The sequence below is a fragment of the Canis aureus genome, chromosome 17 (genome assembly GCF_053574225.1).
Source record: "Canis aureus isolate CA01 chromosome 17, VMU_Caureus_v.1.0, whole genome shotgun sequence".
Classification (NCBI taxonomy): Eukaryota; Metazoa; Chordata; class Mammalia; order Carnivora; family Canidae; genus Canis; species Canis aureus.
In genome coordinates this window covers 33,588,213-33,614,384 of record NC_135627.1, presented here as the reverse complement: position 1 = coordinate 33,614,384, position 26,172 = coordinate 33,588,213, and the positions used below count along the sequence as shown (strand labels likewise).

The 26,172-nt window shown below is 37.5% G+C and overlaps 1 protein-coding gene across 18 annotated transcripts in view; it reads right to left on the bottom strand.

The window, feature by feature from the left end:
- Positions 1–26,172, bottom strand: part of KLF12 (KLF transcription factor 12) — a 591,716-nt gene that overhangs the window by 104,913 nt on the left and 460,631 nt on the right. For all 18 annotated transcript variants that reach the window (XR_013355728.1, XR_013355729.1, XM_077855379.1 and 15 more), the window contains one exon: positions 16,091–16,226. Coding sequence is in view for 16 of the 18 variants with exons in the window: in XM_077855379.1 (XP_077711505.1) it covers positions 16,091–16,226 (136 nt within the window). In the remaining 2 variants the exon portion in view is untranslated. The remainder of the gene's footprint in view (positions 1–16,090; positions 16,227–26,172) is intronic.

The window sequence follows — 26,172 nt, the reverse complement described above, 5'->3', positions numbered from 1 at the left end:
ATAAAATATTATGGAGATAGCAAATAAAAGGCTATTACTAAAAGTAAAACTCACTTTTTCATTGGAATGAACCAAGACCTAACCTACATTTTGGGTTTAAAGTTTACAAACATTTATTCGTGTCTAAAGTTAAAAGATCAAAAGAGGAAAAGTTAAGAAGACCAAGGTATACCTAGAATGAAAATTGGAAAGAAGATAAAAATGATTCTGGCAAATACTGGGTCTTAAACATATTTTAAATGGATAAAAATTCATAATTGTTATCTACATTGATTTTTCCAGATAATTATCAGATAAGCAAGTTTACTTTACATATGTAGACAAAAACATGTTGTAACTAAAGTGTTTTTTTCAAACATAATTATTTGAATAACTGTCTCAAACTTACTTTTCACTCTGGGTAGATCTCTAGTCTATACATATGACTGTCACTACTCTGGTTATTATCTTATTTTTCTCATCTCCCTCTCACAGAGACATTTTCTACATTTGCATCCTCAAATTCTTAGGTTTCTACTCCTTAAGCACTCATGATTCCTTCCTGTTAATCAGCTTCATCCAGGTTTATAGGTCCTTTTCACAACTCAAGCAAATCTGAACTCTCTCTAGGTCATTTTTTGCTAAATTGATTAGATTTCTCATCTTTCATCCTCCTGGAACTTCAGAGGGACAGGACCTGGCTGAAAATCACTCTTCCCTATTTTCTTGATGCTTCTCTTAGCTTCTCTGTCCCTTTGATGAACTCTTCTTCCTTCATCTGATTCCTCACTAGAGATCTGTCTCCAAAACAAGACATTGGCATCTTCATTGTGAAGAATGAATAGATCCTATTTTAAATACCAATAGAATGACTTAAAAAAAAAAAAAAGGCTATCAATACCAAAGGTAGTTGAAGATGTAGAATGACTTGAGCTTCCATGAGTCACTGGTGGGAATATAAAGGAATATATTACTTTGGAAGTGTTGGGTAGTTTCTTTCTTTTTTTAAAAAAAAAGATTTTATTTATTTATTCATAGAGATGCAGAGAGAGAGAGAGAGAGAGAGAGAGAGAGAGGCAGAGACACAGGCAGAGGGAGAAGCAGGCTCCATGCAGAGAGCCTGACGTGGGATTCGATCCAGGGTCTCCAGATCACGCCCTGGGCCAAAGGCAGGCGCCAAACCGCTGCGCCACCGGGGCTGCCCTGTTGGGTAGTTTCTTATAAAGATAAACACACATCTTCCTTTGACCCAGAAATTCCTCTCCTAGATATTTACCTAAGAGAAATGAAAACATTATGTATAGACAAGTTGCACATGAATGTGCATATCGCCTTCATATAATAGCCCAAACTGGAAACAGTCCAAATGTTCATAGATAACTGAATACCTAAACAAATGTTACATCTACACAATGGAATACTACTTAGCAATGCAACAATATGCAAGAATCTCAGACACTGAATGAAAAAATACTGAAACGAAAGATTACATAGCATACAACTCATAAATGGAGGTCTAGAATTAATCATAGTGACAGACACCAGAAGTGGTTGTTTGGGGGTTGGGAGGAAATACTGAATTTACTCGGGAAGGGGAGGGAAGGGGATGCAAGGCAACTTTCCGGGTAATGGAAATGCTCTGCATTCTGATTTGGGTAGCAGTTACAGGAGTACATGTAATTGTTAAACCCTTTGAACTGTACCCTTCAAATAAGGTGTTTTATTGTATGCAAATAATACCTCAACTAATAAAAATAAACCTCAATAATGGTCCTTAAGCCAATGACTCCCTTTCTGTATTCCCAGTCCTCTTTCATCACTTCCAGTTTTAGACCTCCAAACACCAAAGGACTGCTCCATTCAGTTTCCTCATATCAAACTCCTCTTACGGGCTCCTTTCAAGTATGTTATTTAGCTCAAAGGCATGGCCATTCTTTCCGCCTTCATCTTGTCCTTTAGTTATCTTTATCCTTAGTTAGTGACCACTAAAATTATCCATTATTTCTTCAAAATATATATCAAAATCCCTCCCCTTTAAGATATGCAGGAAAGAGCACTTTAAACATGTAGTGGGAAATTACATCTGATTGGGCACCATTAGCAACACTCCTTATCAGTTCTATGATGCCAGTCAACTCACACTTAACTTTCCTGATTCTTATTTTCCTCATCTGTAAAGTTAGATCATTCAGATGTTGCTGTATTAAGGAACATTGTGAGATAGATGCATAAAAATAAATTGGAAACTATGAAGAATTACATTTTTAATATAACACTTAGGGTTATTGGTACTGATACTTACGCAAAAGCCACCACTAACACCCTGACCCAGGCCCAGAGTTGCTCATGTCTATGCTGCTTCCATACTTAATATATTCTTCCCGATTTGGGGACAGGTGACCAGTTATTTTTATGACAATTTAATGCAATCCCTTTTAAGAAAAATTAGTATAATCTTGAACTTTTATTTATTTATTTATTTTTTTAAACATTTTTTTAAAATTTTTATTTATTTATGATAGTCACAGAGAGAGAGAGAGGCAGAGACACAGGCAGAGGGAGAAGCAGGCTCCATGCACCGAGAGCCTGATGTGGGATTCGATCCCGGGTCTCCAGGATCGCACCCTGGGCCAAAGGCAGGCGCTAACCTGCTGTGCCACCCAGGGATCCCCAATCTTGAACTTTTAAAGATATACATGAAGCAACATTTCCGAAACTCCAAATTTGTTTCAAGGTATTGTCAATCTGGAAGCTTGGATAAAAATACAGGATAGCCAAAGTTATAAATATATTTTTAAAAACCTGGTTGATTTCAGTACGTAAAGAGATTCCAAAGTTTTAATTCAGTAACTATTTTATTTGTGTTCTTGGATTTATTTAAAGATTTTATTTATTTATGAAAGACACAGAGAGCACAGCAGAGACACAGGCAGAGTTCTTAGATAACGTTCCTGGATTATTTCTTTTTTCTTCTTTCTTTCTTTCTTTCTTTCTTTCTTTCTTTCTTTCTTTCTTTCTTTCTTTCTAGATTTTATTTTTTAAAAGATTTTATTTATTCATGAGAGACAGAGACAGAGACAGAGAGAGAGAGAGAGAGAGAGAGAGAGGCAGAGACACAGGCAGAGGGAGAAGCAGGCTCCATGCAGGGAGCCGGATGTGGGACTTGATCCAGGGTCTCCAGGATCACGCCCTGGGCTGAAGATGGCGCTAAACCGCTGAAACCACCCAGGCTGCCCATGTTCTTGGATAACTTCTAAATTTTGCTAGATAGTCTTATATTTACTGGTCTTCTGACTTGACTTGGATAAGTCAGCTTCATTAAAAGCTATAGTGAAAAATTAATATTTTAACCCCACAATGCAATTTACCCAGTAAAAGCTGACAAGAAGATATTTTAATCTCTTGATTTAAAAAAAGTCACTTATTTTTTTCTAATCAATTTTCTTGCTTGCATTTTCCTATCACATATTAGAAAAATTCCTCTAAATGTTCAACTTAAAATTAGTTTTATATTTGCGTCAGAAAGTGGAAACTACGAGAGTCAATCCCATGTTTTCTCTCACTTCTAACAGTGATTACACATATAGAACAAAATGGAAAATAGATGCAGAATTGGAGACCAAGACACATTTTGCTAAAAGCTTATGAAATTTTAGCTCAAAGATATTATTTTAAATTCTCTGTATAATTTTGCTTTGTTTCGTCACTATTGTAGCCAATAGCTATATAATCAGAAGATTTTATTTTCTGAAATCAGAGGCAAAAGGCAAAATAACTGATGTTATTTTTACCCATTCTGTATACTATAAGAGATTAATCAATATTAATTTAAGTTTAAAGACTGACCATAACTATGTTTTACAGATTTTGCTTATTCAGCTGGAATCAGTTGTTTAAACACTATATTTTAATAATACCCTCTATTACACTTAGCGAAATGGAACACTTCTAGAGTATAAACCCTGGAGATAAGAATTTACCTTATGAAATTCAGATACTAAGACATAACAAATGTACTTGTTATTACTGATTTTTAAAAATATACCATTAAGAGAATCTAGGGGGAAGAATTTATTAAATCCACCATAATCCACCAGAAATTTTATCAGAATACATGACTAAAATTTGACAAAACTTAGTAAATTAGATTTTTAAAATAGGTATATTAGGTAATTTTAATTGCTTCCATAAACAATAGCCTTTCTTTTTCCAAAATATTAGTAAGTTAGTCATCACTCTCCTAAATATGGTCCCTACTACATTGATGTTAGGCTATGTCATGGGACTCTGCTCTGGCCAAAAGATGTTGGTGGATGAGTATCATGAGCAATGGCTTAAAATGCATTTGTACAAGTAGGGTTGTTCTCTTACACTTCAGCCACTGCTGTGAGAAATACATATCATAGGTACTCTGTTGGGTTTAGAAAAATGAGAGACATGAACAGCGCTGCTCCAACAACCTGTGGACCTGCCCCAACCAACCAGCTCATGCATGGAAGAAAAGTAATGCTTCATAGTAATATGCCACAGAGTTTTGGAATGGCTGTCTATACAGCATTATAGTGTCAACAGATGACTGATTTTTTTTAAAAAAGGAAAAAAGAAAACACCTTGACATTGGGTTTGGGGTGGTACCTTATTTTTCTTAAGGATTAAACTTTAAGTTTGGTGCAGATGATATTGTTTACTTGACTCAGTCCTGGCCATAGCTTTCTTTTCCCTTAGCCATATTCCAATAATTTGGAACATGCTAATCAGTTTTAGTCAATGAGATACAGGCAGAAGTCACAGGGTGGGGCTCCCAGGAAAGCTTTTTAAAAGTGACATAGTAGGGGTGCCTGGGTGGCTTAGTCAGTTAAGTGTCTGGCTTTGGTTCAGGTACAATCCCAGGGTCCTGGGATTGAACTCTGTGTCGGGCTGCATGCTCACGAGGAATTTGCTTCTCCCTCTCCCTCTGCCTCTCCCAGCACCAGGGCTTTCTGTTGCTCACTCTTTCTCTCAAATAAATAAAATCTTTTACAAAAAAAAAAAAAAAAAAAGTGGCATAGTTGGCTGGTATGCTCTTTTGTTACTTGGCTGGCACCTTTACTTCTTTCCTTCTGACTAGAATAGGGGCATATGCCTGAAGATGCAGCCGACTTCATACAAGCATTAGATAGAAAACCACAACAGAAGGGCAACAAAACAGGAAGAAAGAAGAAAGGAGGAAGAAAGAAGACATCCTCAGAACATTCTGAGCATCTCCACCAGTCTGTCCTGTTTATCCTAGGCTTCCTGTTATACTAGGAAAAGAATTCCATGTTTAAGCTCTCTAGTAAGGCTTACTGTTATTTGCAGCCAAAAGTAACCAATATTTGGAACGATACATAGGTGAGTAGATAGGTGGGTAGGTAGGTAGGTAAACAGATTGACAGAAACAATTTTATTCAAGTTATTTAAAAAAGATCCAGAATTTTATCTAGAAGTAGTATTTGACTCAGTCTAGTATTAGAAATTACGTTGATAAAATGATCATTTTAGCTAAGAATATACAATTACGTTTAAATTAAGTCATAGCTACAGTTTTTATATATTAGGTTTGTTTTTCTATAAGTAGAGGTAAAACAACACAAGTGATATATCAGGTAATTTTTAAACTATATTTTGGTAAAATTAATTTTATTTTATAACTTAAAGCTTGGAATTCTTTCCTGCACACTAATAATTTTTCAGATAATCAATGAGAAACATTTTCAAAATTTGCTGGTATTTTTACCCTACTAATCACACGTGGTCTGGGGTTTAACTTTTAAGATAAGCCATGATGCATGATATATTACACTGCAGCTGGATGGTGACCCTCAGCTATGCTACTGCGTAAATGGATAGCAAAATCTCATGGTAAAACATCACCCTGATAAGATTCACTCTTATCCAAGCTATCTTTTTCTATCTGTATTAGATTTTTCTATACAGCAGCAGGTTCTCCATGAAAATGTATCTTTCAATTTTTTACTTTCCTTTGATGCATGTAAGTAAATGTATTCAATGAGATTCAAGTGTGTGGGAAAGTGCTATAAAGTAAAGGAAAATTATGGTACAATGGCTATAACTCATAAAGAGTAATAAGAAAAGAGTGTCTAGAGCGTTTGATTGAAAATAGAAGAGATTATATCCTGGTGAATTGAGTTAATTTCAAATATATTACAGTATGGTTTTCTATCATGTGTACTCTCTCTGACTACATTAATAAATGAAATAGTGATGAATAGTTCTGGGAACTTGTAGCGAAACTTATTAATATTTCAACATTATCACTGAGTATCTATGTCAACACACATCAAAAATGCATGAGAAATGACTACCTATACTCACAAGTTACACCCATTAGGAATATATATGAGAAATATAAATGGTGTACATAAATTTGCAATGTGATTATAGGTAGGAGATATAACAAAAAAAAAGCTACATAAAGATCTCACATGGAAAAGTCTATTAAACAATTAAAAGCAGATTAATACTTGCAATCAGTTTGGAGTATATATACTATATGACCACATGAAATACCAACATATTTTAAATTATGAATCATCATAAAAATTACTAATGCTAAAAACATTTAAGCCTAAAAGTAGCAAAAATATGTAGCTACTGTTAAATAGAAGTGTTTCATCAATTCTATCCAAGACATAACTTTGGAATTCTCCAATAACGTTTATTTTAAACTTTCTTTTTTTTTTAATTTTATTTTTATTTTATTTTATTTATTTATGATAAGCACACAGTGAGAGAGAGAGGCAGAGACATAGGTATAGGGAGAAGCAGGCTCCATGCACTGGGAGCCTGATGTGGGATTCGATCCCGGGTCTCCAGGATCGCGCCCTGGGCCAAAGGCAGGCGCCAAACCGCTGCGCCACCCAGGGATCCCCTAACGTTTATTTTAAAATAAAAAACAAAAAGTCTGGTTTTAAAAAGCCTGATTTCTATTTTTAAATTGATCACCAAGTAGTAAATTCATTAAAATGAGGAATGGTGGTTTAAAAAACAAATCAACACCCAGTTAACCCAATAATTTCCAAGTCGTTAGGAAGGCTAAAATTAATGTTTATATCTATGGTATTCTATGGTATATCAGAAGATGTTCCAGTCAGTTGAGATGGAGGGAGATCAAACTGATTGTTTAGCATTAGGCAGAGATTATAAAATGCCTATCATATAGATGAGAGACATAAATCACTCTCATAACAGCAACACCCGGGTATAGCTTTTATATATGATACCTTCTTTTGTACTTAATGATCAAAAAGACTCATACACAAAAAGTTCTAAGGATAAGCTCTTACTTGGAACAAGAGCTGCACCATTTTTAAGGAAAAGTTCTTAAAGGCTACTAGAAGGTACAGTAAGAATATATTTTTAAAAACTTTCTAGGATAACGGATAGTTTTGAATCACTGGGGGATACAAAACTAGGTTTCAAGAACCCAGACCGGAAAGAAGTACAAAGTAAACAAATGTTTTGAAAGGGAAAACTGGTTTTGCATTTTTTCATCTGCTTTTTGATTCCTGTTTTGGTTAAGTAACTGTAGATTCCCTTAGAAAAACAGAATTTTTATCATAGCCTAGAGGGAAAAGTATGAGTGGATAAAAAAGGTTCACTCCCACAAGCCCTTCTCCCCGGGGATGGAATGCTGGCATTGAGTCGTTGGTATCTAGGGAGCTCGGTATCTTCTGTAAGATCAAGGAATTTTCACTAATAATGTTCTCTAGCTAGTCAGTGAGTTTGTTTACTCATTCCAGAATATTCTAGCCTTAGAGTCTTTGCACTTGTTATTCCCTTGAATGCTCTTTGTGACCTGACCTCACGCCTCTTTGGGTCCTTCTTTTTTTTTTTTTTCTTTCTCTTTGGGTGCTTCTTAAAACATAGTCTTCTCAGAGAGTTCTTCTCAGAACATCTTAATGAAGTCATGAACCCTCTCTTTCACCTCCACCCAACTTAATACTCACATCCTGTTTCTCCTACCTCCATAGCACTTATCTTTTTCAGAGATATGTGCTTCCTGTCCGTCTCCTCTCATCCCCACCACTTTATATGAATTTGTATCTATCTCCCTATAGATATCTATGTAGCTTTATGCCACAAGCTCCTGTGTACTAACCATGGAAACTGTGGACATCTAGGCAGTACTATTTATATCCACAATGATGTAAAATAGCACCACTTGGGGTTGTAAAGTGCTCAACCTGTGCAACCATGTACAGGTTGCACATGTACATGGTTCCTTGAGACTGGTATTTGCTGTTCCCACTTAAAGTCTATCCACACATCCCACTACCTAGAGAGTACATTTATCCTTCCTGATTGGGTCATCAGGTTCCTACCTACCTCCCCAGGCAGCTTCCTCTTCCCTCTCGCTGCTACACTCACCTATGCACCAGTCATTGTGAACTTCTGCACTCCTACTGCACATGAGTTTTCTTATCTATTACAGACTGAGTTATTAGGTGTACCCATTCTGTTCTCTCACTGTAGCCCTTACAATGTGTTTATCTTACTGTGCTTGGCTTCATCTCATATATTTTGATTCTGAGCTCCCTGTGCTAAGGTACTATGAATCATTCATCCTGTAACCTTAGCATGTAACACAGGGTGGAATAAATTAATGAACAACTCATCAAATGAATATATCACTTAATTTGGTACCTCATGAAACAATTCAAATATCAAATTATTGGCTGAACTTGACCACACTTTTCTTAATTAAAGGAGGGATCAGTAGTGTCCCACCCAGAGAGATTTATGGGACTGTGTGTAGGTGTAATGGTCTCCATCTTGGTGTTGAACACCTAGGGACTGAGTTATTCAGTGATCACTATTTTTTTTTTTTTTTTTTAGGCTTCAGAGACTGATGGGCTGATGCAGGCTAAGCATACACGTTAGATTTTATCTGTGTTCATTTACCGAAAATCAGCAGCTTTTTCTGAGCTCTCGCAAAAGAAGAGCAACCCAAATACATTTATCTCCCCTGGTGAGGGAATGAACACCTCTCATTTGCCCATCAAGAGAGCCCATTTCGGCCATGACAGTCACTATCAGAGATCTAGAGTTCCACCTATTGATGTGAATCATAGCTGCTTTTTTGGTAGGACATGAAGTGGAGGGATCTGAAGGTGTTCCAAACATGTTAGGCTTATTAAATAAACCTATAACTTCTTTTAATGAGACAAGAATCTGGGAAAGATCTGAGAAGAAAAGCGGAAGTCTTCTGACATGTTGAGCTCTCTCGCTTTTTCTCTGGGTACAATCAGCTTGGTTGGGTTCATTCCATTCAGCAGATGAGGACAGACACATGATCCAAATAGTCTCAGATTTTTTAGTCAAGGGGTACAAAATAAGATGACACAGGACAATTTTAATCCTTGGGCAAATCTGTTCTTTTTATAGATCAACAGAGCAATTCTACAAGGGATGTTCACTTTTTGGATCTGGAAATGTCAGAACCTATGTATATACTAAAACACACTTGAAACCATTTTTTTCCCAAAAATAATTTAAATAAAATAGTATCAGTGAAGTTTATATGAAAAACACTAATATGTTTATATTTTATTTCCTCATACTTCAAGATAATATAGGTGATTTAGAGAAGTGGAATAGCTTTTAAAAAAAAATATCTGAGAAGGCACTTGATAGCATTATTTATAATCATTCTCCCTGTATCAGATTATATTAAAAGTAACAAGTTTAAATAAGAAAATATCTGAAATTATTTCATAAAACTGTGTGATTACTGAGATTCAAGGTTCAAAAAACTTTGCTAATTTAAGATAATTGACAGTTGAGAGATATTAAAGCCACAACACAAAGATGGAAGCTGCCTTCATAAAGGAATACAGGTCAGACAAACTTGGATTTGAATATGAGCTCTGCAAATTACCAGCTGCAGGACCTCTGGGGATAGAATAAACCTCTCTGGGCTTCTGTTTCTTTATCTGCAGGATAAAAACAGGATCACAGGGCAAAGAAAATGAAAACTCTATATGAGTTTTCATAGTATCTGCTGAAAAGTAGGCTGTCAGTTACGCTTCCTTTGTTTATACTTTCCTCTACTATAACTTAAAAGACATTAGTGCAATCATATGGGAGGAGATGAAGAAAAACAGGACGAGTGTTCAAGAAGTTCAGAACAAGACAAAACCAAAACCAAAAAGTACCATTCAATATTTCTGATCCCCCCACCTTTTTTTTTTTTAAAGAAAAAGATTTTTTATTTTTGAGAGAGAGTGAGAGAGCAAGCGAGCATGGGGGCGTGTGTGTGTGTGTGTGTGTGTGTGTGTGTGTGTGTGGGAGTGAGCAAGCAGGCTCCACATCCAGCGCAGAGCCCGACACAGGGCTGGATCTCAACCCTCATCACGACCTGAGGCGAAACAAAGAGTCGGATGCTAAACTGACTGGGACATCTAGATGCCCCAAGATTTCGGACCCTTTTTTACCATTAAATGTACTTTTCTAAATTAAGAACCATGTTGTTTGAACTAGCAACAAAGTTTGAGATAAGAACAGGAAATCTAACTTCCTACCATAGCTATTTTTTCAAAGAACATTTAGGTGAAAATGTACTAATGATAACACTCTTCATTTCCAAAAATTCAAGTAATTTTTAAGAAGAAGAGACCTTCATGTGAGCAATACACAGTTGACCTTGAACAGCCCAGGGGTTAGGGATGCTGACCTCCCTGTGGAGTCAAAAATCCACATGTAACTTTTGACTCCTTCCAAGCTTAACTGCTAATAGCCTACTGTTGACTGCAAGCCTTATCAATAACACAACCAGCCCATATTTTGCATATGTATAACATACTGTATCCTTGCAATGAAGTATGCTAGAGAAAAGGAAATATTAACAAAATCATGAGGAAGAGAAAATACATTTACAGTATTCTACTGTATTTATTGAAAACAAAGTGCATAGAAGGGGACTTGCACAATCGAACAGGTGTTGTTCAAGGGCCAATTGTAAGAAAAACAGGGGGAGGAAGACAGTGAAGTGTTTTGGTAAGCTTATATGTACTTGACAATGAACCATTTAAAAAGAAAATCCTTTTATCCTTTTATAGAGTAGCAAGTATCAGAGATGCTAGCCAAAGTAAAAAGTTTCTAATGCTACTAATTTTGTTGCTTGCCTTCCCTTTGAGAGTTATAATAAAGATCAGAGAGGATAGACTCCTCAGAGGTGGTGTGAGTTACACAGTAACATGCATGAACCAATTCTCCAAGGACTGACAGGAATAACACAGGTTTATCTCCTTAACATCTCCATCTGCTTCCCTCACCCTCCACCCTGCCCTCCCCACCTTGTTCTTACTGAAAGTATTATACAGGTTTTCCCCACTGTCTGAAAGTAGATCATTCCTATGATATCTTTCCTAAGCCAAAATGGTGTAGAGCGAAGAGGCAATGAACACTAACATGTGGAAAAGTTTTTGAGTATTCCCAAACCCCCAAAATAACCTCTCTTAGAACTTTGTGATGCTTTAGGACATGTTGCTGAGGGAAGCACACAATACATTTAGATAAAGCACAGCTGCTCAGAGACACAGCTTAAGGCTCTGATAGCTTGGTGCTGGGACGCTGGGTTTGGTTCCTGGGGAGGGAGTCTGGGGGGCTGTTCTTGCTGCGTGGAGTATGTGCTGCCTCTGTAAGGGTTTGCTGCACAAATATACTGAACACTATTTTTGCTGTTCACTTTTTTTTGTAAAGATGAAAATCCTCTTTGGCTTTCTTTCAGTTAGCAACAATAGGTACTGACATAGGTCTTTTGTAAAAGCAAAGTGGCATAATGGGAACTTCTGAAAGTAGGGGATGCCTGTGTCCAGATCTTTATTCTTTTAGCTTAAGGTTTGCTCCTGGTTACACTGAAATTTCTCTCAGGAGATATTCTCCTTCACTTATACTTTAGTTTGCATAAAGTTGACTATTCTACTCCTGTTAACGAACAAGGAGTATGAATGTTTGGAAAATTAGAGAAAAAGAATAAAAAGGGGAACAGAAATTAGAGGGTCTGGGTAACACAGCCAAACTGTACCTATTTAAAAAAATACGGTTGTTTTGCCTGGGGTGAGAGTTAATTACAATAATTTGCTCTAATCATGTGCCTGTACTTCTCTTTTTCCAAACACTTATTTCATAATTATGTTTGTCAAGTTGTTAAGGGTAATGACCCTATTTTACCATCGGGGGAAAAAAAACAGACCAAAACAAAACAGATGTTCTATGAATTGCTGGAAGTTGGCTTTGTCAGAATTACTGAACACATGGTTTCTGACTCGGACAGTATCTGCACAATTAAAATAAGAAGAGGTCAGAGCCTCTGTGTGGCTTTCACCATTGTGTTTGATTTCACTGATCCTGAGCTGATACATGATAATCAAATGAATTAATGAAAGTGGTTGAAATGATTAGTTCAAGCATAGTTCAGGAGCCTCACTATAATATAAACCTTTACACATCAAAGTGACCTCCGGTTGCTGCTCTAGTTCTTTTTTTTATTTAAAGACAGGAATATGTGAATATCTTGGTTGGGGGAAAGATGCAATTTTGGCTAACAACTTCTGCATTTCAAATCAAGGGGAACATTTCTTAAACTAAAGGATTACAAGTTCATTTTAGAAACAAGTAGAATGCAAGGGTGCCTGGATGGCTCAGTCAGTTAAGTGTCCAACTCTTGATTTCATCTCAAGTCATGATCTCAGGGTCCTGAGATCCAGCGCTGTGGCAGGCTCCATCCTCAGCCCTCTCCTTTTCTCCCTATACCTCTCCTCTCCAAATAAATAAATCTTAAAAACAAAAAAACAGCAAAATGCATAATATCAGACATTTAGAAAAAAATTATTATATTAATGTTTATGCTATGTAGATATATCAATGTTAATAAAGTCACCTAATTAAAAACCCAAACTATAATGATTATTGCATAAGACAAGACTATGAACCTGAATGAGAAAGAAGACAAAGAGCATCTGTTGGAGATATCTACCATGGGGGTTAGCATCTTGCTGTAAGGATAGGTCAAGGTCAAGGCAGTTTTATCCATGTCTAGTGTCAATCTTCCTTAATATCCTCCTCCTTCCTTATTTTCCCCTTTCTCGTCCTGGAGTGACACAGCATTGGTGGCCAATGAATTAAGAGGCCAGCCTCTGAACCCCTCTTAAACCATGACTCCTTTTGCCTTTGATTGGAAAGCCAAATGTGTACTGGTTGCCCAAAGCTTTTTAAATATGCTACCTCTAATAAACAGAAACCTTTGATGTCATTGCCTCTTTACTTATAGACAGACTTCTCAATCTAACTCCCTCAAGAAAGTTTTGCAAGTACAGAGAAGAGGTCAACAGGTATCTTTTGAAATCCTCTCATCTTGTATATCCCAAACTGATGTTTTACACTTTTACTATTTAAAGTGTTATTTTATTGATCATAGTAAACTGAACTTTTTGTTTGACAGCTTTTGAGTTAATAGAAGGCATCAAGATCCAAAGGCAAACAGAAAAAGAGAAAACAGAAAATAACCAAGAGCAATATGCATTAAAGAATCAAGGAGAAACTAAGAGAGGAGCAGAAAAGCATGCTTACAACCACATACACAAATATTAACTTTGGGTAAACCTAAGTACAGGTTTTTATTTTTTTAAAGTGTCTAACAAGGATTATATATTTATTTGTCCCAGAGTAAAATTTTCCTCAGTATATTACTCTAAGTTTGAAATACACCCTTATTTAAGAGGTGTCTACAGAGCATTCTTCTTGCTTCAGCTAACAGTATCTTTGCACTTCCTGGTGTTTATATACATACACATACTGCGTCTTGAATGATAGTTAATTAACTATTGATGGGTCCTGGCGTTCTAGGGCTTCCCAGGTGACGGCTGAGTATTCTTTACTAATCGTTTAATGAAAACACTTACATGAATAATGAATCTGGCATTTCCCTAGATACACAGGCAACTTTTGTAATAGTAATAAAAGCAGGCATATGCAGTTATACAAGATACTCTGGCTTAAATATGTTTTCACAAAGCAAGCCAGAGAGGTTAGGCTGAAAATGAAGCTCCACTTCTTAAGGCTGCTGTTAAATGTCTCACGTTAAAATACACTGTATGTTATAAGCACATAATATTAAAAGCAAAAAAAAAAAAAGTTATGTTTAAAAAGTTAATACAATTATTTGTTACCTAAGTCCCATATAAACATAATTTAGATTTTCAGAATCATGGTTCCAAACTTTAAATTTTCAAGCAAAAGAAACACACCCATCTCTGTAAACACACACACACACACAATATACATGTATTATAATGATACAGGAAAACAATACAACTAAAATGTTCCTGAAACCTATTATTCATCTTATTTTTTTTTTATTTTTTTTTTATTTTTTTTATTATTCATCTTAGAATTAAAACTTGTCATAATTTAGTCTAATTTTAAAGATGGATCTTAGGATTTAGGTCACACAAGACCATACTAACGGTGCTAATCACTGAATAAACAATGAAGTGACTCAGCCTGACACCATTTAAAATGATTTCAGCAACCCCTTTGATTCAATCCCTATCCTGGCTCTAATGAACACCTGCTTTGGAGAAACTAAGCAACTACAACAGTTATTTGAACAAAGGAGTGAAAAAATGCATTTTATAGGTGCTGAAGAGAAAGAATATCATTGGAAACAAACATGACAGGTACTCTTAGAAAAAGATCTGTGTTTCGGAGTCAGAAGTCCAAAACTTTGTCTTGCTACTACTTATTATATGAGTTTGGAGGAGTCCTTTAACTTCTCTGATTCTGAGTGTCTTCCTTTGTGCAATGAGAATAACAATTTTTGCAACACTGTAATTTCCTGGTTGTCATAAACTATACACCACTACTATAATTACAATACTAATTCCGTAGTTAAATGAAGCCTTCTATGTGCCAAAACCTTGTGACTTGTTCATCTTATAACTGTATTTTATCCTCATAACAGTGCTATATGGTAAGTATTCTGATTTTCTTATACAGATGAAGAAACATCTCAAAGTGGTTAAATAACTTGGCCAAAAACATAATCACTAAGAGCTTAAATGTGAATTTGAATTCAGATCTTTCTGACTCTAAATTTCATTTTAGATTCATTTCATCCTAATACATCATATATATTTGTATGTGTGCACAAACATATATAAATATATAATATGTATTACTTAAAGAACATAGAAACGTATTATTCATTTTACACACCCACATACATACATATGCTTTAAATTCTAAAATGCTATACTAATGTGCGTGTGTGTTTTTTTAAAGATTTCAAAGATTGATGCACGGAGCAGAATCAGTATGTAGTCAGTATCTGGGAAAAGGAATTAAAATATGGAAAGTGACTAAGATCATTCTGAGTGGACTGCTAACTCATGTGTCAGCAATAGCAGTGGCTATTTAAATCCTACACTTACGTAAGATTGTGTTATTAAAAATTATTCCAAAGAAAAAACATACAAGGACTAGACATAGGTTCAATTCTTAGATAAAGAATCGATAATGATGGAAAAGCAACTATCTTTGATGAACAAGGATGAAATCTAACTTTATGGTCCAGATTAAAGGAGACAGAAAAGATCTCTTTAAAAATGACATATGATTCTAATTTTTCAAAGTGGTGACACATCATCTTCCAAATTCGAAATTTCAAAAAAGCTGTTCAGTACTTTCCTATCAAAACAAGATTATAATACTTGGCATATTTTATTTCTCTTGACTGTTGTATATGGTTAACAACAATGATGACAATAATTGGATGGTGACATTAAAAAAACCAATTTTTTTTTCAGAGTTAAGGAGACGAGATGGGAGGTATCAGGAAAGATGCATAGAAGCCTCATTTCTAATAAAAGCACAAATTTTCAACTGAGTAAAATGCTTCATGCCTTCCCCTAATCTGCTCCCAAAGAACATAAGCCTGGATGGAAGGATGCTGACGCGTGTGCCCGTTCAGAGCTAGAATGACAAGTCTTGGGAACAGGAGGTACTGCTGCTTCCATTACCCACTGATCACTTGGCGAGTCTTATTTCATCCTGAGAACATGGTACTTACTCTTGTACTGCTCTGGCTATGGAAAGGGCCGTAGATCCAGTCTCATTAACGCTATCTAAGGTCACATTTGGCAGGTCATCATCGTCACTGTCACTTTTACTTTGTCTGGGAGATAGGCCTCGGGGGTCCATTTGTGCTGGGAAAAAAAGGCATATATAATGAATTAAAATTAGTGTGCAGAAAGTTAACCTTGTCCTGGACCAACATCAAGCACGGCATCTCTCTTCTGTGCCTATCACGATGCACATGGAATTCTCCAGAAATCCCAGGAATTAGTGAAAGTGGTGCATTTTATGTACTGAGCATTTATTGACTTTTCCCTTGTTCATTTGATTTGCAGAACCTCCATCAGCTCTCAACAGTTTCAGGGGATGATTACAGAATCGAAACTATAAAATCCACAATATTACCAACTCCTGAGTGGTCAGAAGCTGATTAAGTAGGCTCATGAGTTACTGTGCAATCCCCTGGCTCTTCCTTCTTGCTTCTGCCGCCAGAGTTCTGGCCATTTCACTGCTTGTTAGCACATTCCCTGGAAGGTGGAGAGCCAAGGGAGGGGAGATTATATCTGCCTATAGCTCTCTTAATAAGCTTAAAGAAGAACCGGGTTTACAAGGCTAACATAAAGTTTTAGGTATTTTTCATACTTCAGCGAATACTGCCTCACAGTTCATTACTGTTCTAAGTGGAGATCTGAGTGCACAAAAATGACAAAAGTAGCAGCATTTTAAATATATGTTTTATGTGGTAGAAAGTGTTCAACTCCATTCTGATTTCATTTTTCAGAAAGGCATTTCCAGATGTGATTCTTCTCCCACTGTGAATCTGCCAACAAAGCAAGAAATAGCCTGATGTTCTGTGATCCCTGTTGACTAGGACCATCAGATCCTTTCAGATGAAAAGATTACCATCAACATTTAATATGTGAACACATATTTTAAAAATTTAGATTTCATTTCCACTTCCTCCTCTCTATGAAGTTTTAGTATCCACCACCATCTAGGGCTTCCATGAGGCCTCACCTCAAGCACAAAATAAGCACATCTTCTAAATTAAAAGTATTGCACTAGCTATGCAATTGCATTATACAAATATATGACTTTAGCCCCAGCCAGCTGCAGCCCAATAGTTGCTCCACAAACCTGCCTACAAGAGATTTCTAAAACCACCACTGTGTGCAAAGGAAAGCAAAATGCACTTAAAATCATGGTTACAATGACAGCTGGGTACGTTTATAATTTTTTTTCTCAAATCATTATTTTGTTACTGTAAATTGTACATTAAGTAGAACCACTGGGAAATGTTGATATTTCACCTTTTTTTTTTACCCACAAAAAGACAACTTCTCATGATTCTACCTAATACTTACAATATGAGTTAGAAAAAGCTAGAGTTCCATCATACGTCTAACTAAATGTGGTTAGGAAAGAACTTCTATCTGTTGAACCTACTGCCCTAGTGTATTTGACATACATTCTGCCTGTAAATATACACATACCAAAATGTATTTTTGAACCAAGGAATGCTTCGTAAATGTTAGCTGAAAAAGAAAATCACTCAAATAATCTAAAGCAGCGGTCTTCAACCAAGGACAAAATTGTCCTCTTTCCCTCAAGATACATTTCACAATGTCTGGCTTGTCACGATCTGATTTGTCATGACTCAAGGAGAAAGGGATGTTCCTGGCACCTAGTAGGCAAAAGTCAAAGATGGTGCTAGATATCTTAAAATACACGGGGTAGTCAGTAACTCATGACAGAGAATTATCTAGTCTGAAATGCTGACAACATCCAAGTTGAGAAACTGTGATCTAGAGATTTAAGAGTCTAGGCGTATTAAAGTGTCACATCTTATGATTTTCAGTTGTATAACTATGTTGCAGTTTCAAAGACACTAGCCAGTTGAGATTGAAAGTCAACTATGTGCTGAATTATCCATATTTTCTGGCCCTGTCCTCAAATACAACAGGTCACCATCATATGACTCAGCACTCACTTCTCCAAAACGCAGCATTCACTTTCTCAAATGCCAGGAATCATGCAGTTGACACTCATTGAAAGTTTTTAAATGTTTTCTTCGTATGACACAAAACACTGTTTATTTTCCATCTGATCTCTAAAGATGTTGGAGAAACACTGTGTAGAGGAACGTAACCCATTCCAGAAGCATCTGATAACAGAGAACTATTGAAGCGCTCATTCACTCCAAAAGCACTGGAAGCATCCAATCACTTAAGATTTATTTTGACTCCAGGCAACAGAAACCGACTCAGGCCAACTTATATTAAACAGAATGTGTTGGAAAGATACTGAGCAGCTCGCAGAGTGGAAGGTAAAGATGAGAAACTATCACTCAAGTAGCACAGCACATAGGAATGATACAGGCATTTCAACCAGGAATTCATAGATAGCTTCTGTTTGGGCAACCCTATTGTAGAATGATTCATTTGACAGTCGTTCATGACTACTCAAATTCTGCCAAGAAAATGAGTATCAGATCTATCTAGGCTTCCAAATCACATATTGTGTGGTGTTACATATGCCTGTAAATGTCAGCAACTTAACATTTAAAGTTGTTGAAACATCATGCACTAGGACTCCTTTGCCAAGATACCAAATTAACAAACAGCTAAAGAACAGAGACTATCCCGGTGGTCTCATTTTGTCCAAGAGAACTAGAGCTTTCATGGGTAAGTAATACAACCCAGGGAAGACACAGGCAGTTAACCAATAAGCAATCTGGCTCCGAGAGCTAAAGTCTAATTGTAATAATGATTCCAAATAACTGGTGAGAGAGTTGATCATCTAAACTGTGTTATGTTTATATCTTAATGAAAGTTTAAAATATGTTAAATATGCTATCTTTTTTGATGTACTTTTCAGGAATATCATAATTGAGGATTTCTTTCCAATATTTTCAATAAATATTATGAAATACATCTGCTACCATCATGCTGGGAAACTCTTTTTACCCATACCTTCAGCCAAGCTGAGGAAGTAATTAGAAAGGCTTTTTAAAATCTGCATTGCTGATTAGGTCAGATGATTAGCTTATCTACATACTTGCATAATTCTACTCTATTTTTATTAAATGTGGGATAGGAACACCTACCCTAGTTAACCTCCATTAGTCTTTGAGTTCCTTAGTCATTTCAGAAGCACTGATTCTCTGGGGAGCGCCCATTCAGAGAAAATGGAAAAGTTACCCAGACACCAGAACTAAAACCATTCTCTTACTTCCCTAAGTAAGACCGAAGCAAGTCAAGTAGAAGCATCTGAAAACAATCTACATTTGAGACTTTGTACCCTGGGAGTGAGATAGCTTTGGGTATCCCAGCTCATTGCTGGGTGTCACTCCTCTGTGTTGGAGGTAGAGGGAAATACTGTGTGAGTTTCATTCCGTGTAACAGAATCCTTGGGAAGATAAATACAGAGCCCTAACGCCTGCAGTTGAACATATTTATGGTAATTTTCAAATATGTACCTACAATAAACTGTTCCTGCAAAGACACTCACAATGCATCATGTCTCCATATATCCACGTCCTTGTGTGGCTGCGTCCCATGATGACCCCAGACCTGGCTAGATGACTTGACGTGGCCAGTGGAATTTCAGCGAACACAAAGCAAAAGCTTGAATAGCACTCGCAATATTGGGTTTCCCCTCCATTGGTTACTGTTTTTAGAAACTCACCACCATGTGAAGGAACCCAAGAAAGCCTAAAATACACGCTGCTCAGTTGGCAGCCCACCCCAACTGAGGTAAGTGACTCATTTTAGAATGACCGGTCGCTTTACAGCCACCAGATGATTGTAGCCGTATGAGTGACCACAGTGAGACCAGCATGAGAACTGCTTGGCTAAACCCATCCCAAATCTTTGACTCACAGAATTGTCAGCCAATAAAATAATTCCTGTATCAACCTACTAGATTTGGGAATGATTTGTTCTTCAGCAATACAAAATCAATGCACCAAAAATCGATGCACTCTCCTAGATCTTTCCAGAGATTTCGGGCAATGATGTGGAAAACTGCTACAATTATTGTCAGCCTATCACGTTCCTCTCTATTCTCCTCCCAAGAGGCAACCTGGCCTTAAGTAGCATAAATTTCAGTGGGCTATTAATACAAATATGGAAAATAAAAATCATAGATTACATTCTGTATTATTTACTTCTCAATCCAAAATACTCAAAATGTATTTACAGTTATTTCGACTTTATAGGCATCTTTCTTTGACCCTCGCCAGCCTCAGGCAGGCTTCTACCGGAACGGGCCATCAGTTGATATCATGCGTTGGGTGAACGAAGCTTTTCTCCCCCTTTTCTCAAGCTCATAGTTGATAGGAGGCCCATATGGGTGGATCCTCCACTCAAAGCTAGATTTCGTATGTTTGCCTCAACTCACAAGGCATTTCAACTCTACTTTCCCTCCCGTTAACAGCAGACTGACGCAGACACGCAGCAACAATGTCCATCCTTACGTCTCCCACCTCAGCCTAGGTGGTGTCAAACTTTAATTAAAGGCTCAATCTTATATAGAAATAAATTGGCCCATTCAGTGATTCTTCGAGGACAGGAAGTCCTTCCATATGTCACCATATGAAATGCAAAGAATATGACAATCTGTGGACATACACTGAGGCTGTCAAGACTAACAGGTCCCTACCAGAGTGATGCACAGAAGGATCCGAGCAATCCCTTTCACCTTGGCCCATCGGGGCCGCACAGGAGAGGGGTGTCTGTAGCCAGAAGGGCAGGAGGCAGAGGCAGCGAGGCTGCCAGCCTTTCTTTCCTCCTCCCTCAGCCTGACAGACTGCCTGCTACCTTCAGATGCCCTACCAAGGCTGAAGCAGGTCCCAGCCAGAGAAACCCCGGCTCTCATGTGAGCGCCTGCTTGCTTCTAGAAAGCAGTGGGAGAAAGGGAGAGGGGGGCAGGGGAAAATGTGCAGGGGGACTGTGCATAGCATTATAGAAGAGTCCTCTACCACATTCTATACAGGAATTGCTCTAAAAAGGATGGCCCTGGTGTTTCTTTAGGATAAAAACAGAGGTCTGGCTTCCAAGAACATGGGTGGGACCTCTGGCCATCTGGCACCTGCAGCCATCTGACTTTGGGCAATGGATTTCCCACCGCTCCTCCTCCGTTTCTTCCTTGCCATCGCTGTTCTGAGGAGTAAATGAGATGATGCCCTCAAAGCGCTCATCACCCCGCCTGGCACTGCACAGCACATCCCCATTCTGCTTCACCCCGCAGTAAATCCAGTGCTTCTCCAACCATCCCTTATGTGACACTACGGCGAAATCCCTTCCCGTCTCCTGGGCTGTTCAAATTAGGCAGTTTTCGTTTTAAATGTACCTAAACTGAAAATACCATCACAGAGGCAGAATATATATTGGATAATATATAAAACCACTACTCCTCTTGATCCAAACATTCACTTATATATTCAGCCAACAGATATTTATTGGACACCTATGAGGAATCAAGCAGTCTTCTGGGTGCTGTGGAGAGAGCAGTGAACAGGGCAGATAAAAATTCATGCTTTCACTCTGGGAGAGGAGACAAGACAATAAAAGATAAATAAGAAAAACATACACTCAGTCAGATAATGAGAAGTGCCATGGAGAAAAATAAAGTGGGGAAGTGCCGTGGAGAAAAAGAGAGGCTAGAGGCAGCCGAGGGGAAGGTAGACCATCCTGGCCTCATGGAGAAAATGAGAGGTGAGCGAGGACCTGAAGGGGGCAAGAAGCTGGTGGAGGGGGGCATGGTGGGGGGAGGGGCTGGCAGAAACAGACTGGAGACCAGGGTTGGGGGGGTGGGGGGTGTTTGCCAGGCAGGGCAAACAACTGGTGTAATAAATAACCCTAAGGTGGGAAAGGGTGTTAGGTGTCTAAGGACCTATAAGGAGGCTATTCCGTGGCTGGAGCTGAAAAGGGACAGCGAAGTGGATGAGGACAGAGGAAGGTGTACACGCATGTAAAGATGCTGAATGTTGCTCTGAGTGGGAAGGGAAGCCATCTGATAAGAATCAGCCGGGCCACTGAGCCTGAAGCGCAGGAGGAGAGCCAGCTAGATGTACATGCGTAAGAATCATCAGTCACATTAATATTCTCTGAAAATCTCATGAGCTTTTTTTTCTCGTTGGCCACCTCATGCTGGCTGCACATAAAGCAATCAATTAAAATTCAGGACGTTATTACCCGAAGGCCTATGAAGTCTGTTCTTCATAATACAGTCATACAACTGATATCCTGCCCTCCTTTGCTTTCAGAATATCAATTGTTCAAATAGATGCCTGATTTCTCAAGCCTATCAAGATCTACGATGAGAGAAAAATTCAGTAGTAAATAAAGTTTAACTCAGAGTGGTAAACTCAAGATGAGAACCAGCTCTCCGGGGTCCCACGCTACTTACTGAAGTTTCAACTAAAATCTATTTCTTGCCTTCTTTACTTTTGTGTTACTGCTAACGAAACTGCACGCCTTTACACGGTGGCAACTGTGTCTGTCTACATAATCCCAAATGAAGATTTAAAAATGTAATCAATTATGTAAATCTTGGAATGCTGGTACTGTGTAGTTATAATATGCCATTTATTCATTTTTTCCCCAATTCCTATCTGCACACTTGACAGTGTAATGGCTTCTGCTCCCATTATATTAAAAAATAACCTCATAATGTTCTTATAATTCTCTAGTGCAAGCACCATATCTCAGTTATAATGCCACTGGACCTCTCCACCGCTTTCAAGACTGCTGATTATCTCCCTTCATTTTCACTGCCAGCCTCTTAAAATTCTCTCCTCCCTTGGTTTCTGGATGGGCACATTAAGGCCTTGAACCTTGTCACTGCTTTTTTTTTTTTTGTAAATAAAGTTTTATTTGCCCATGCTCATTTATTGTATCTCTGGCTCCTTTAGTGCTACGGTGGCAGAGTTGAGTAACTGTCACAGACTCTTATTTGGCTCACTGAAAGAATCATTTGGCCCTCTAGAGAAAGCATCTACTGACTCTATTTCACACGAATTTTCTTGGGTCAGTCAGTCCTGCCCTCTCTCCTTCACCTACATCCTTCCCTCCCTCCCATCCCCCCCTTTACCTCTCTTTTCATCTCCTCTTTCTGCATACATCTAAAGTTTCCTTTTCCCCTTAAGCTTCCACTACCTACCCTCTTCTGCCTCTCTTTAATCAATCCCACACAATCCTACAAGTCCTACAATCTCAGTGACTATCTCAGAGAAAATGAATACCAAATTCGTGGTCCCAGCTCTGATCTCTCCCCTAAACTCCAATTTCCTATTTCTGGCACCTTGTCCCCCCTGAATGTTCCAAAGTCATTTCCACTAAGTGCTATTCTTCTGTAGAGCCTTGATTTTATCCATAATTTCCCAGGTCATTGAGATTCAAAACTCTCATTCATTTCACTTGTACTCCTGAAATGAGTACAAATTGGCAACTAATTGCTATTGCTTTTACCCCATAATTTTTCTGGAACTCTTTCCTTTCATACTACTTCTCAGTGAACTTCCTCAAGGTACTGCCGCATACATTCGTCTCATATAGCACTTCCCTAGGAGTTGAATGAATGCAGGACTTCCCTCAAAAGATTCTTTATTTAAAAGGAATTTTGCCCACCACCTAACAAATAGGGTTCAACAGCCATCTCCAATTATTCCACAATCATTTTTTATTTGGAACTCCGATGAGACTTACCCTCAAGCTCCTTCCTCAATCCAGGTGTATCTGGCTATTTCCTTCTACCCACAATTTAGCCAACAAAAATCTACTCTTCTTACAGAATGATACCTTCTTTCATGAATTCCTTTCATTTTCTAACAAAACACAATCTCTCCTTTTGTCTACTCCTTGAGAGGAGAGCAATATCAATTAGACTCTCGCACACAGTAAAATATAATATTGGCTAATGAAGATGATGGTAATAATCGCAAGTCTCTGTTTTAAATGGTCACAGTGGTTCTCAGGAGGCAAAAGATTCCATAATATAATGATGAAAGTGTCTAGTTCACTTTTTATTTTAAAAATCACATTCTGGCTTATATTCTAATATTAACATTGTGGGAGGAGGGAGTCACAATCATTAAATTTCTATTACTTGGGAAAGTCTTAGATAATTATATTGTGGGTCTGATTAGGTCAGTGAATGACAGAATAAAAATGTTCATAATTTTTATTCACTTTTTAGCTAAATTACATTTAACAGGCTTTTCTTTCCTTCTAGGAAAATATTTTAAATAGTTCAACAGACCTATCATCTCTATAATATGAGTTACTGCTTGGAAACTTCAGTGAAGGAATTCAGTCACTTAAAATACAGTTTTAAAATTAATGTTTGCTGAGATTATCGCAACAGCAACTAAGGTTTCAATTTTCTAAAGAATCATGGCTAAAACTACTTTTTTTTTTTTTTTTTTTTAGTTGTGTAAAAAGAAAATGAACACAGATTTACAATTGTCTTGTGTTCATTGGAAGCATGTCTAAGGACACAAAAGGCTTTTGTGATTAAAGAGTTCATAAAATTTTCCATTAATAAGTGGGCTTTTACACTATGCTTGGTAACCTTAAATAACTCTCCAGAGTCATCTAAGAGTCTTGAACTCCGAAATATCACTACACCACTATTTCCCATTCCTTTCCATTTTGTCAATTCATTACAAATGCTCAAAACCCAAGCTAACTAGCCCCAATTGATTTATTCAAAAGTGAATCCACTTTAAGCAGAGATGATTTTAAATACTTCATAATAAAGTGATTTGTGGTGAGTACATATGGTAAATAATGAAATCACTAAACTCATTTTCATATGTAACACACAGAGATGATTTAAAGCATTAGTCCATGGCCTGTTAACTCACTCTTTATATTTCACTCGGTCTTTTTTACTCTGTTTTCTGTTCTGTAGACTGGATAAAATTGAATCTTTCAAAACACAGATTGACACCTGCTACAATAATTTTAAGTACCACTGAATCATGGTCCTTGTCTCAGGAGTTGTGGCACGCGGTAAATGAAAAAAGTAGGCATGCAGAGCTACCGGGGCACATTTAGAATAAATGTTGCTGTTCCTTTCCTCCCTCTTCAAGTAATTTGCTCTCCATACCTCATTTTAGAATATACTTAAACCAACTAGATTAGAAGTAAGTCATAATATGCAACAGTGATTTCATCTGTCCTCTTAGACATGCAGTAGACCCTTGGAATTCTTGAAGATATGTTTTAAGACCATAAAAAAATCCTCAAATTTGTGATTTATTTATACATGCCACTGAATCTTTTTATAGCTTTCAAGGCTGCTTATTATCTCTTTTCACTGCCACTTCTGGCCCCTTAAGACTTTCTCTTTTTTGGCTGCAGGAACACACACTTGTCCTCACATTGTGTAACACATTTCTGTCTAGAGTTCTATATTTTTTGTGCAATTCCTCACATCACATTAAAGAAAGTTTATGAAAATTTTCTTTATTTGATGGGTAATTTACACACACACCCACACACATCCTTCCCCACACACAACTCACAAGAGTTACTGTGTGGGCCATAAGCAGAGGCCACGAAGCAGCACTGAGAGGAGTCTTAGAGTTTGGAGGCTCACTCATGAAAGGATTCTCATGTTCATGTGACTCTGAGTTTTAATTTAGCAAAGCTGTACTCCATACCAGACTTCTAGGAGACACTTGAGAAACACGGAAATCTTAGATGTTACACCTGTGAAATGCCAGTGTCTACCATGTTAAAATCATGGAAGGTATGTTTTCTTTATGAAGGCAAAAGTAGTACTGTTTCTTCTCTTTCCATTTTTTTTTTGAGATTTTATTTATTTATTCATGAGAGAGAGAGAGAGAGAGAGAGAGAGAGAAGGCAGAGACACAGGCAGAGGGAGAAGCAGGCTCCATGCAGGGAGCCCGATATGGGACTTGATCCCGGGTCTCGAGGATCACAGCCTGGGCCGATGGCAGGCGCTAAACTGCTGAGCCACCCAGGGATCCCCTCTTTTCAATTTTTTGCTTTGCATTATCCTAACCTGGTGTGAAAATAAGTATTCAAAAATGACCTGTATATATCT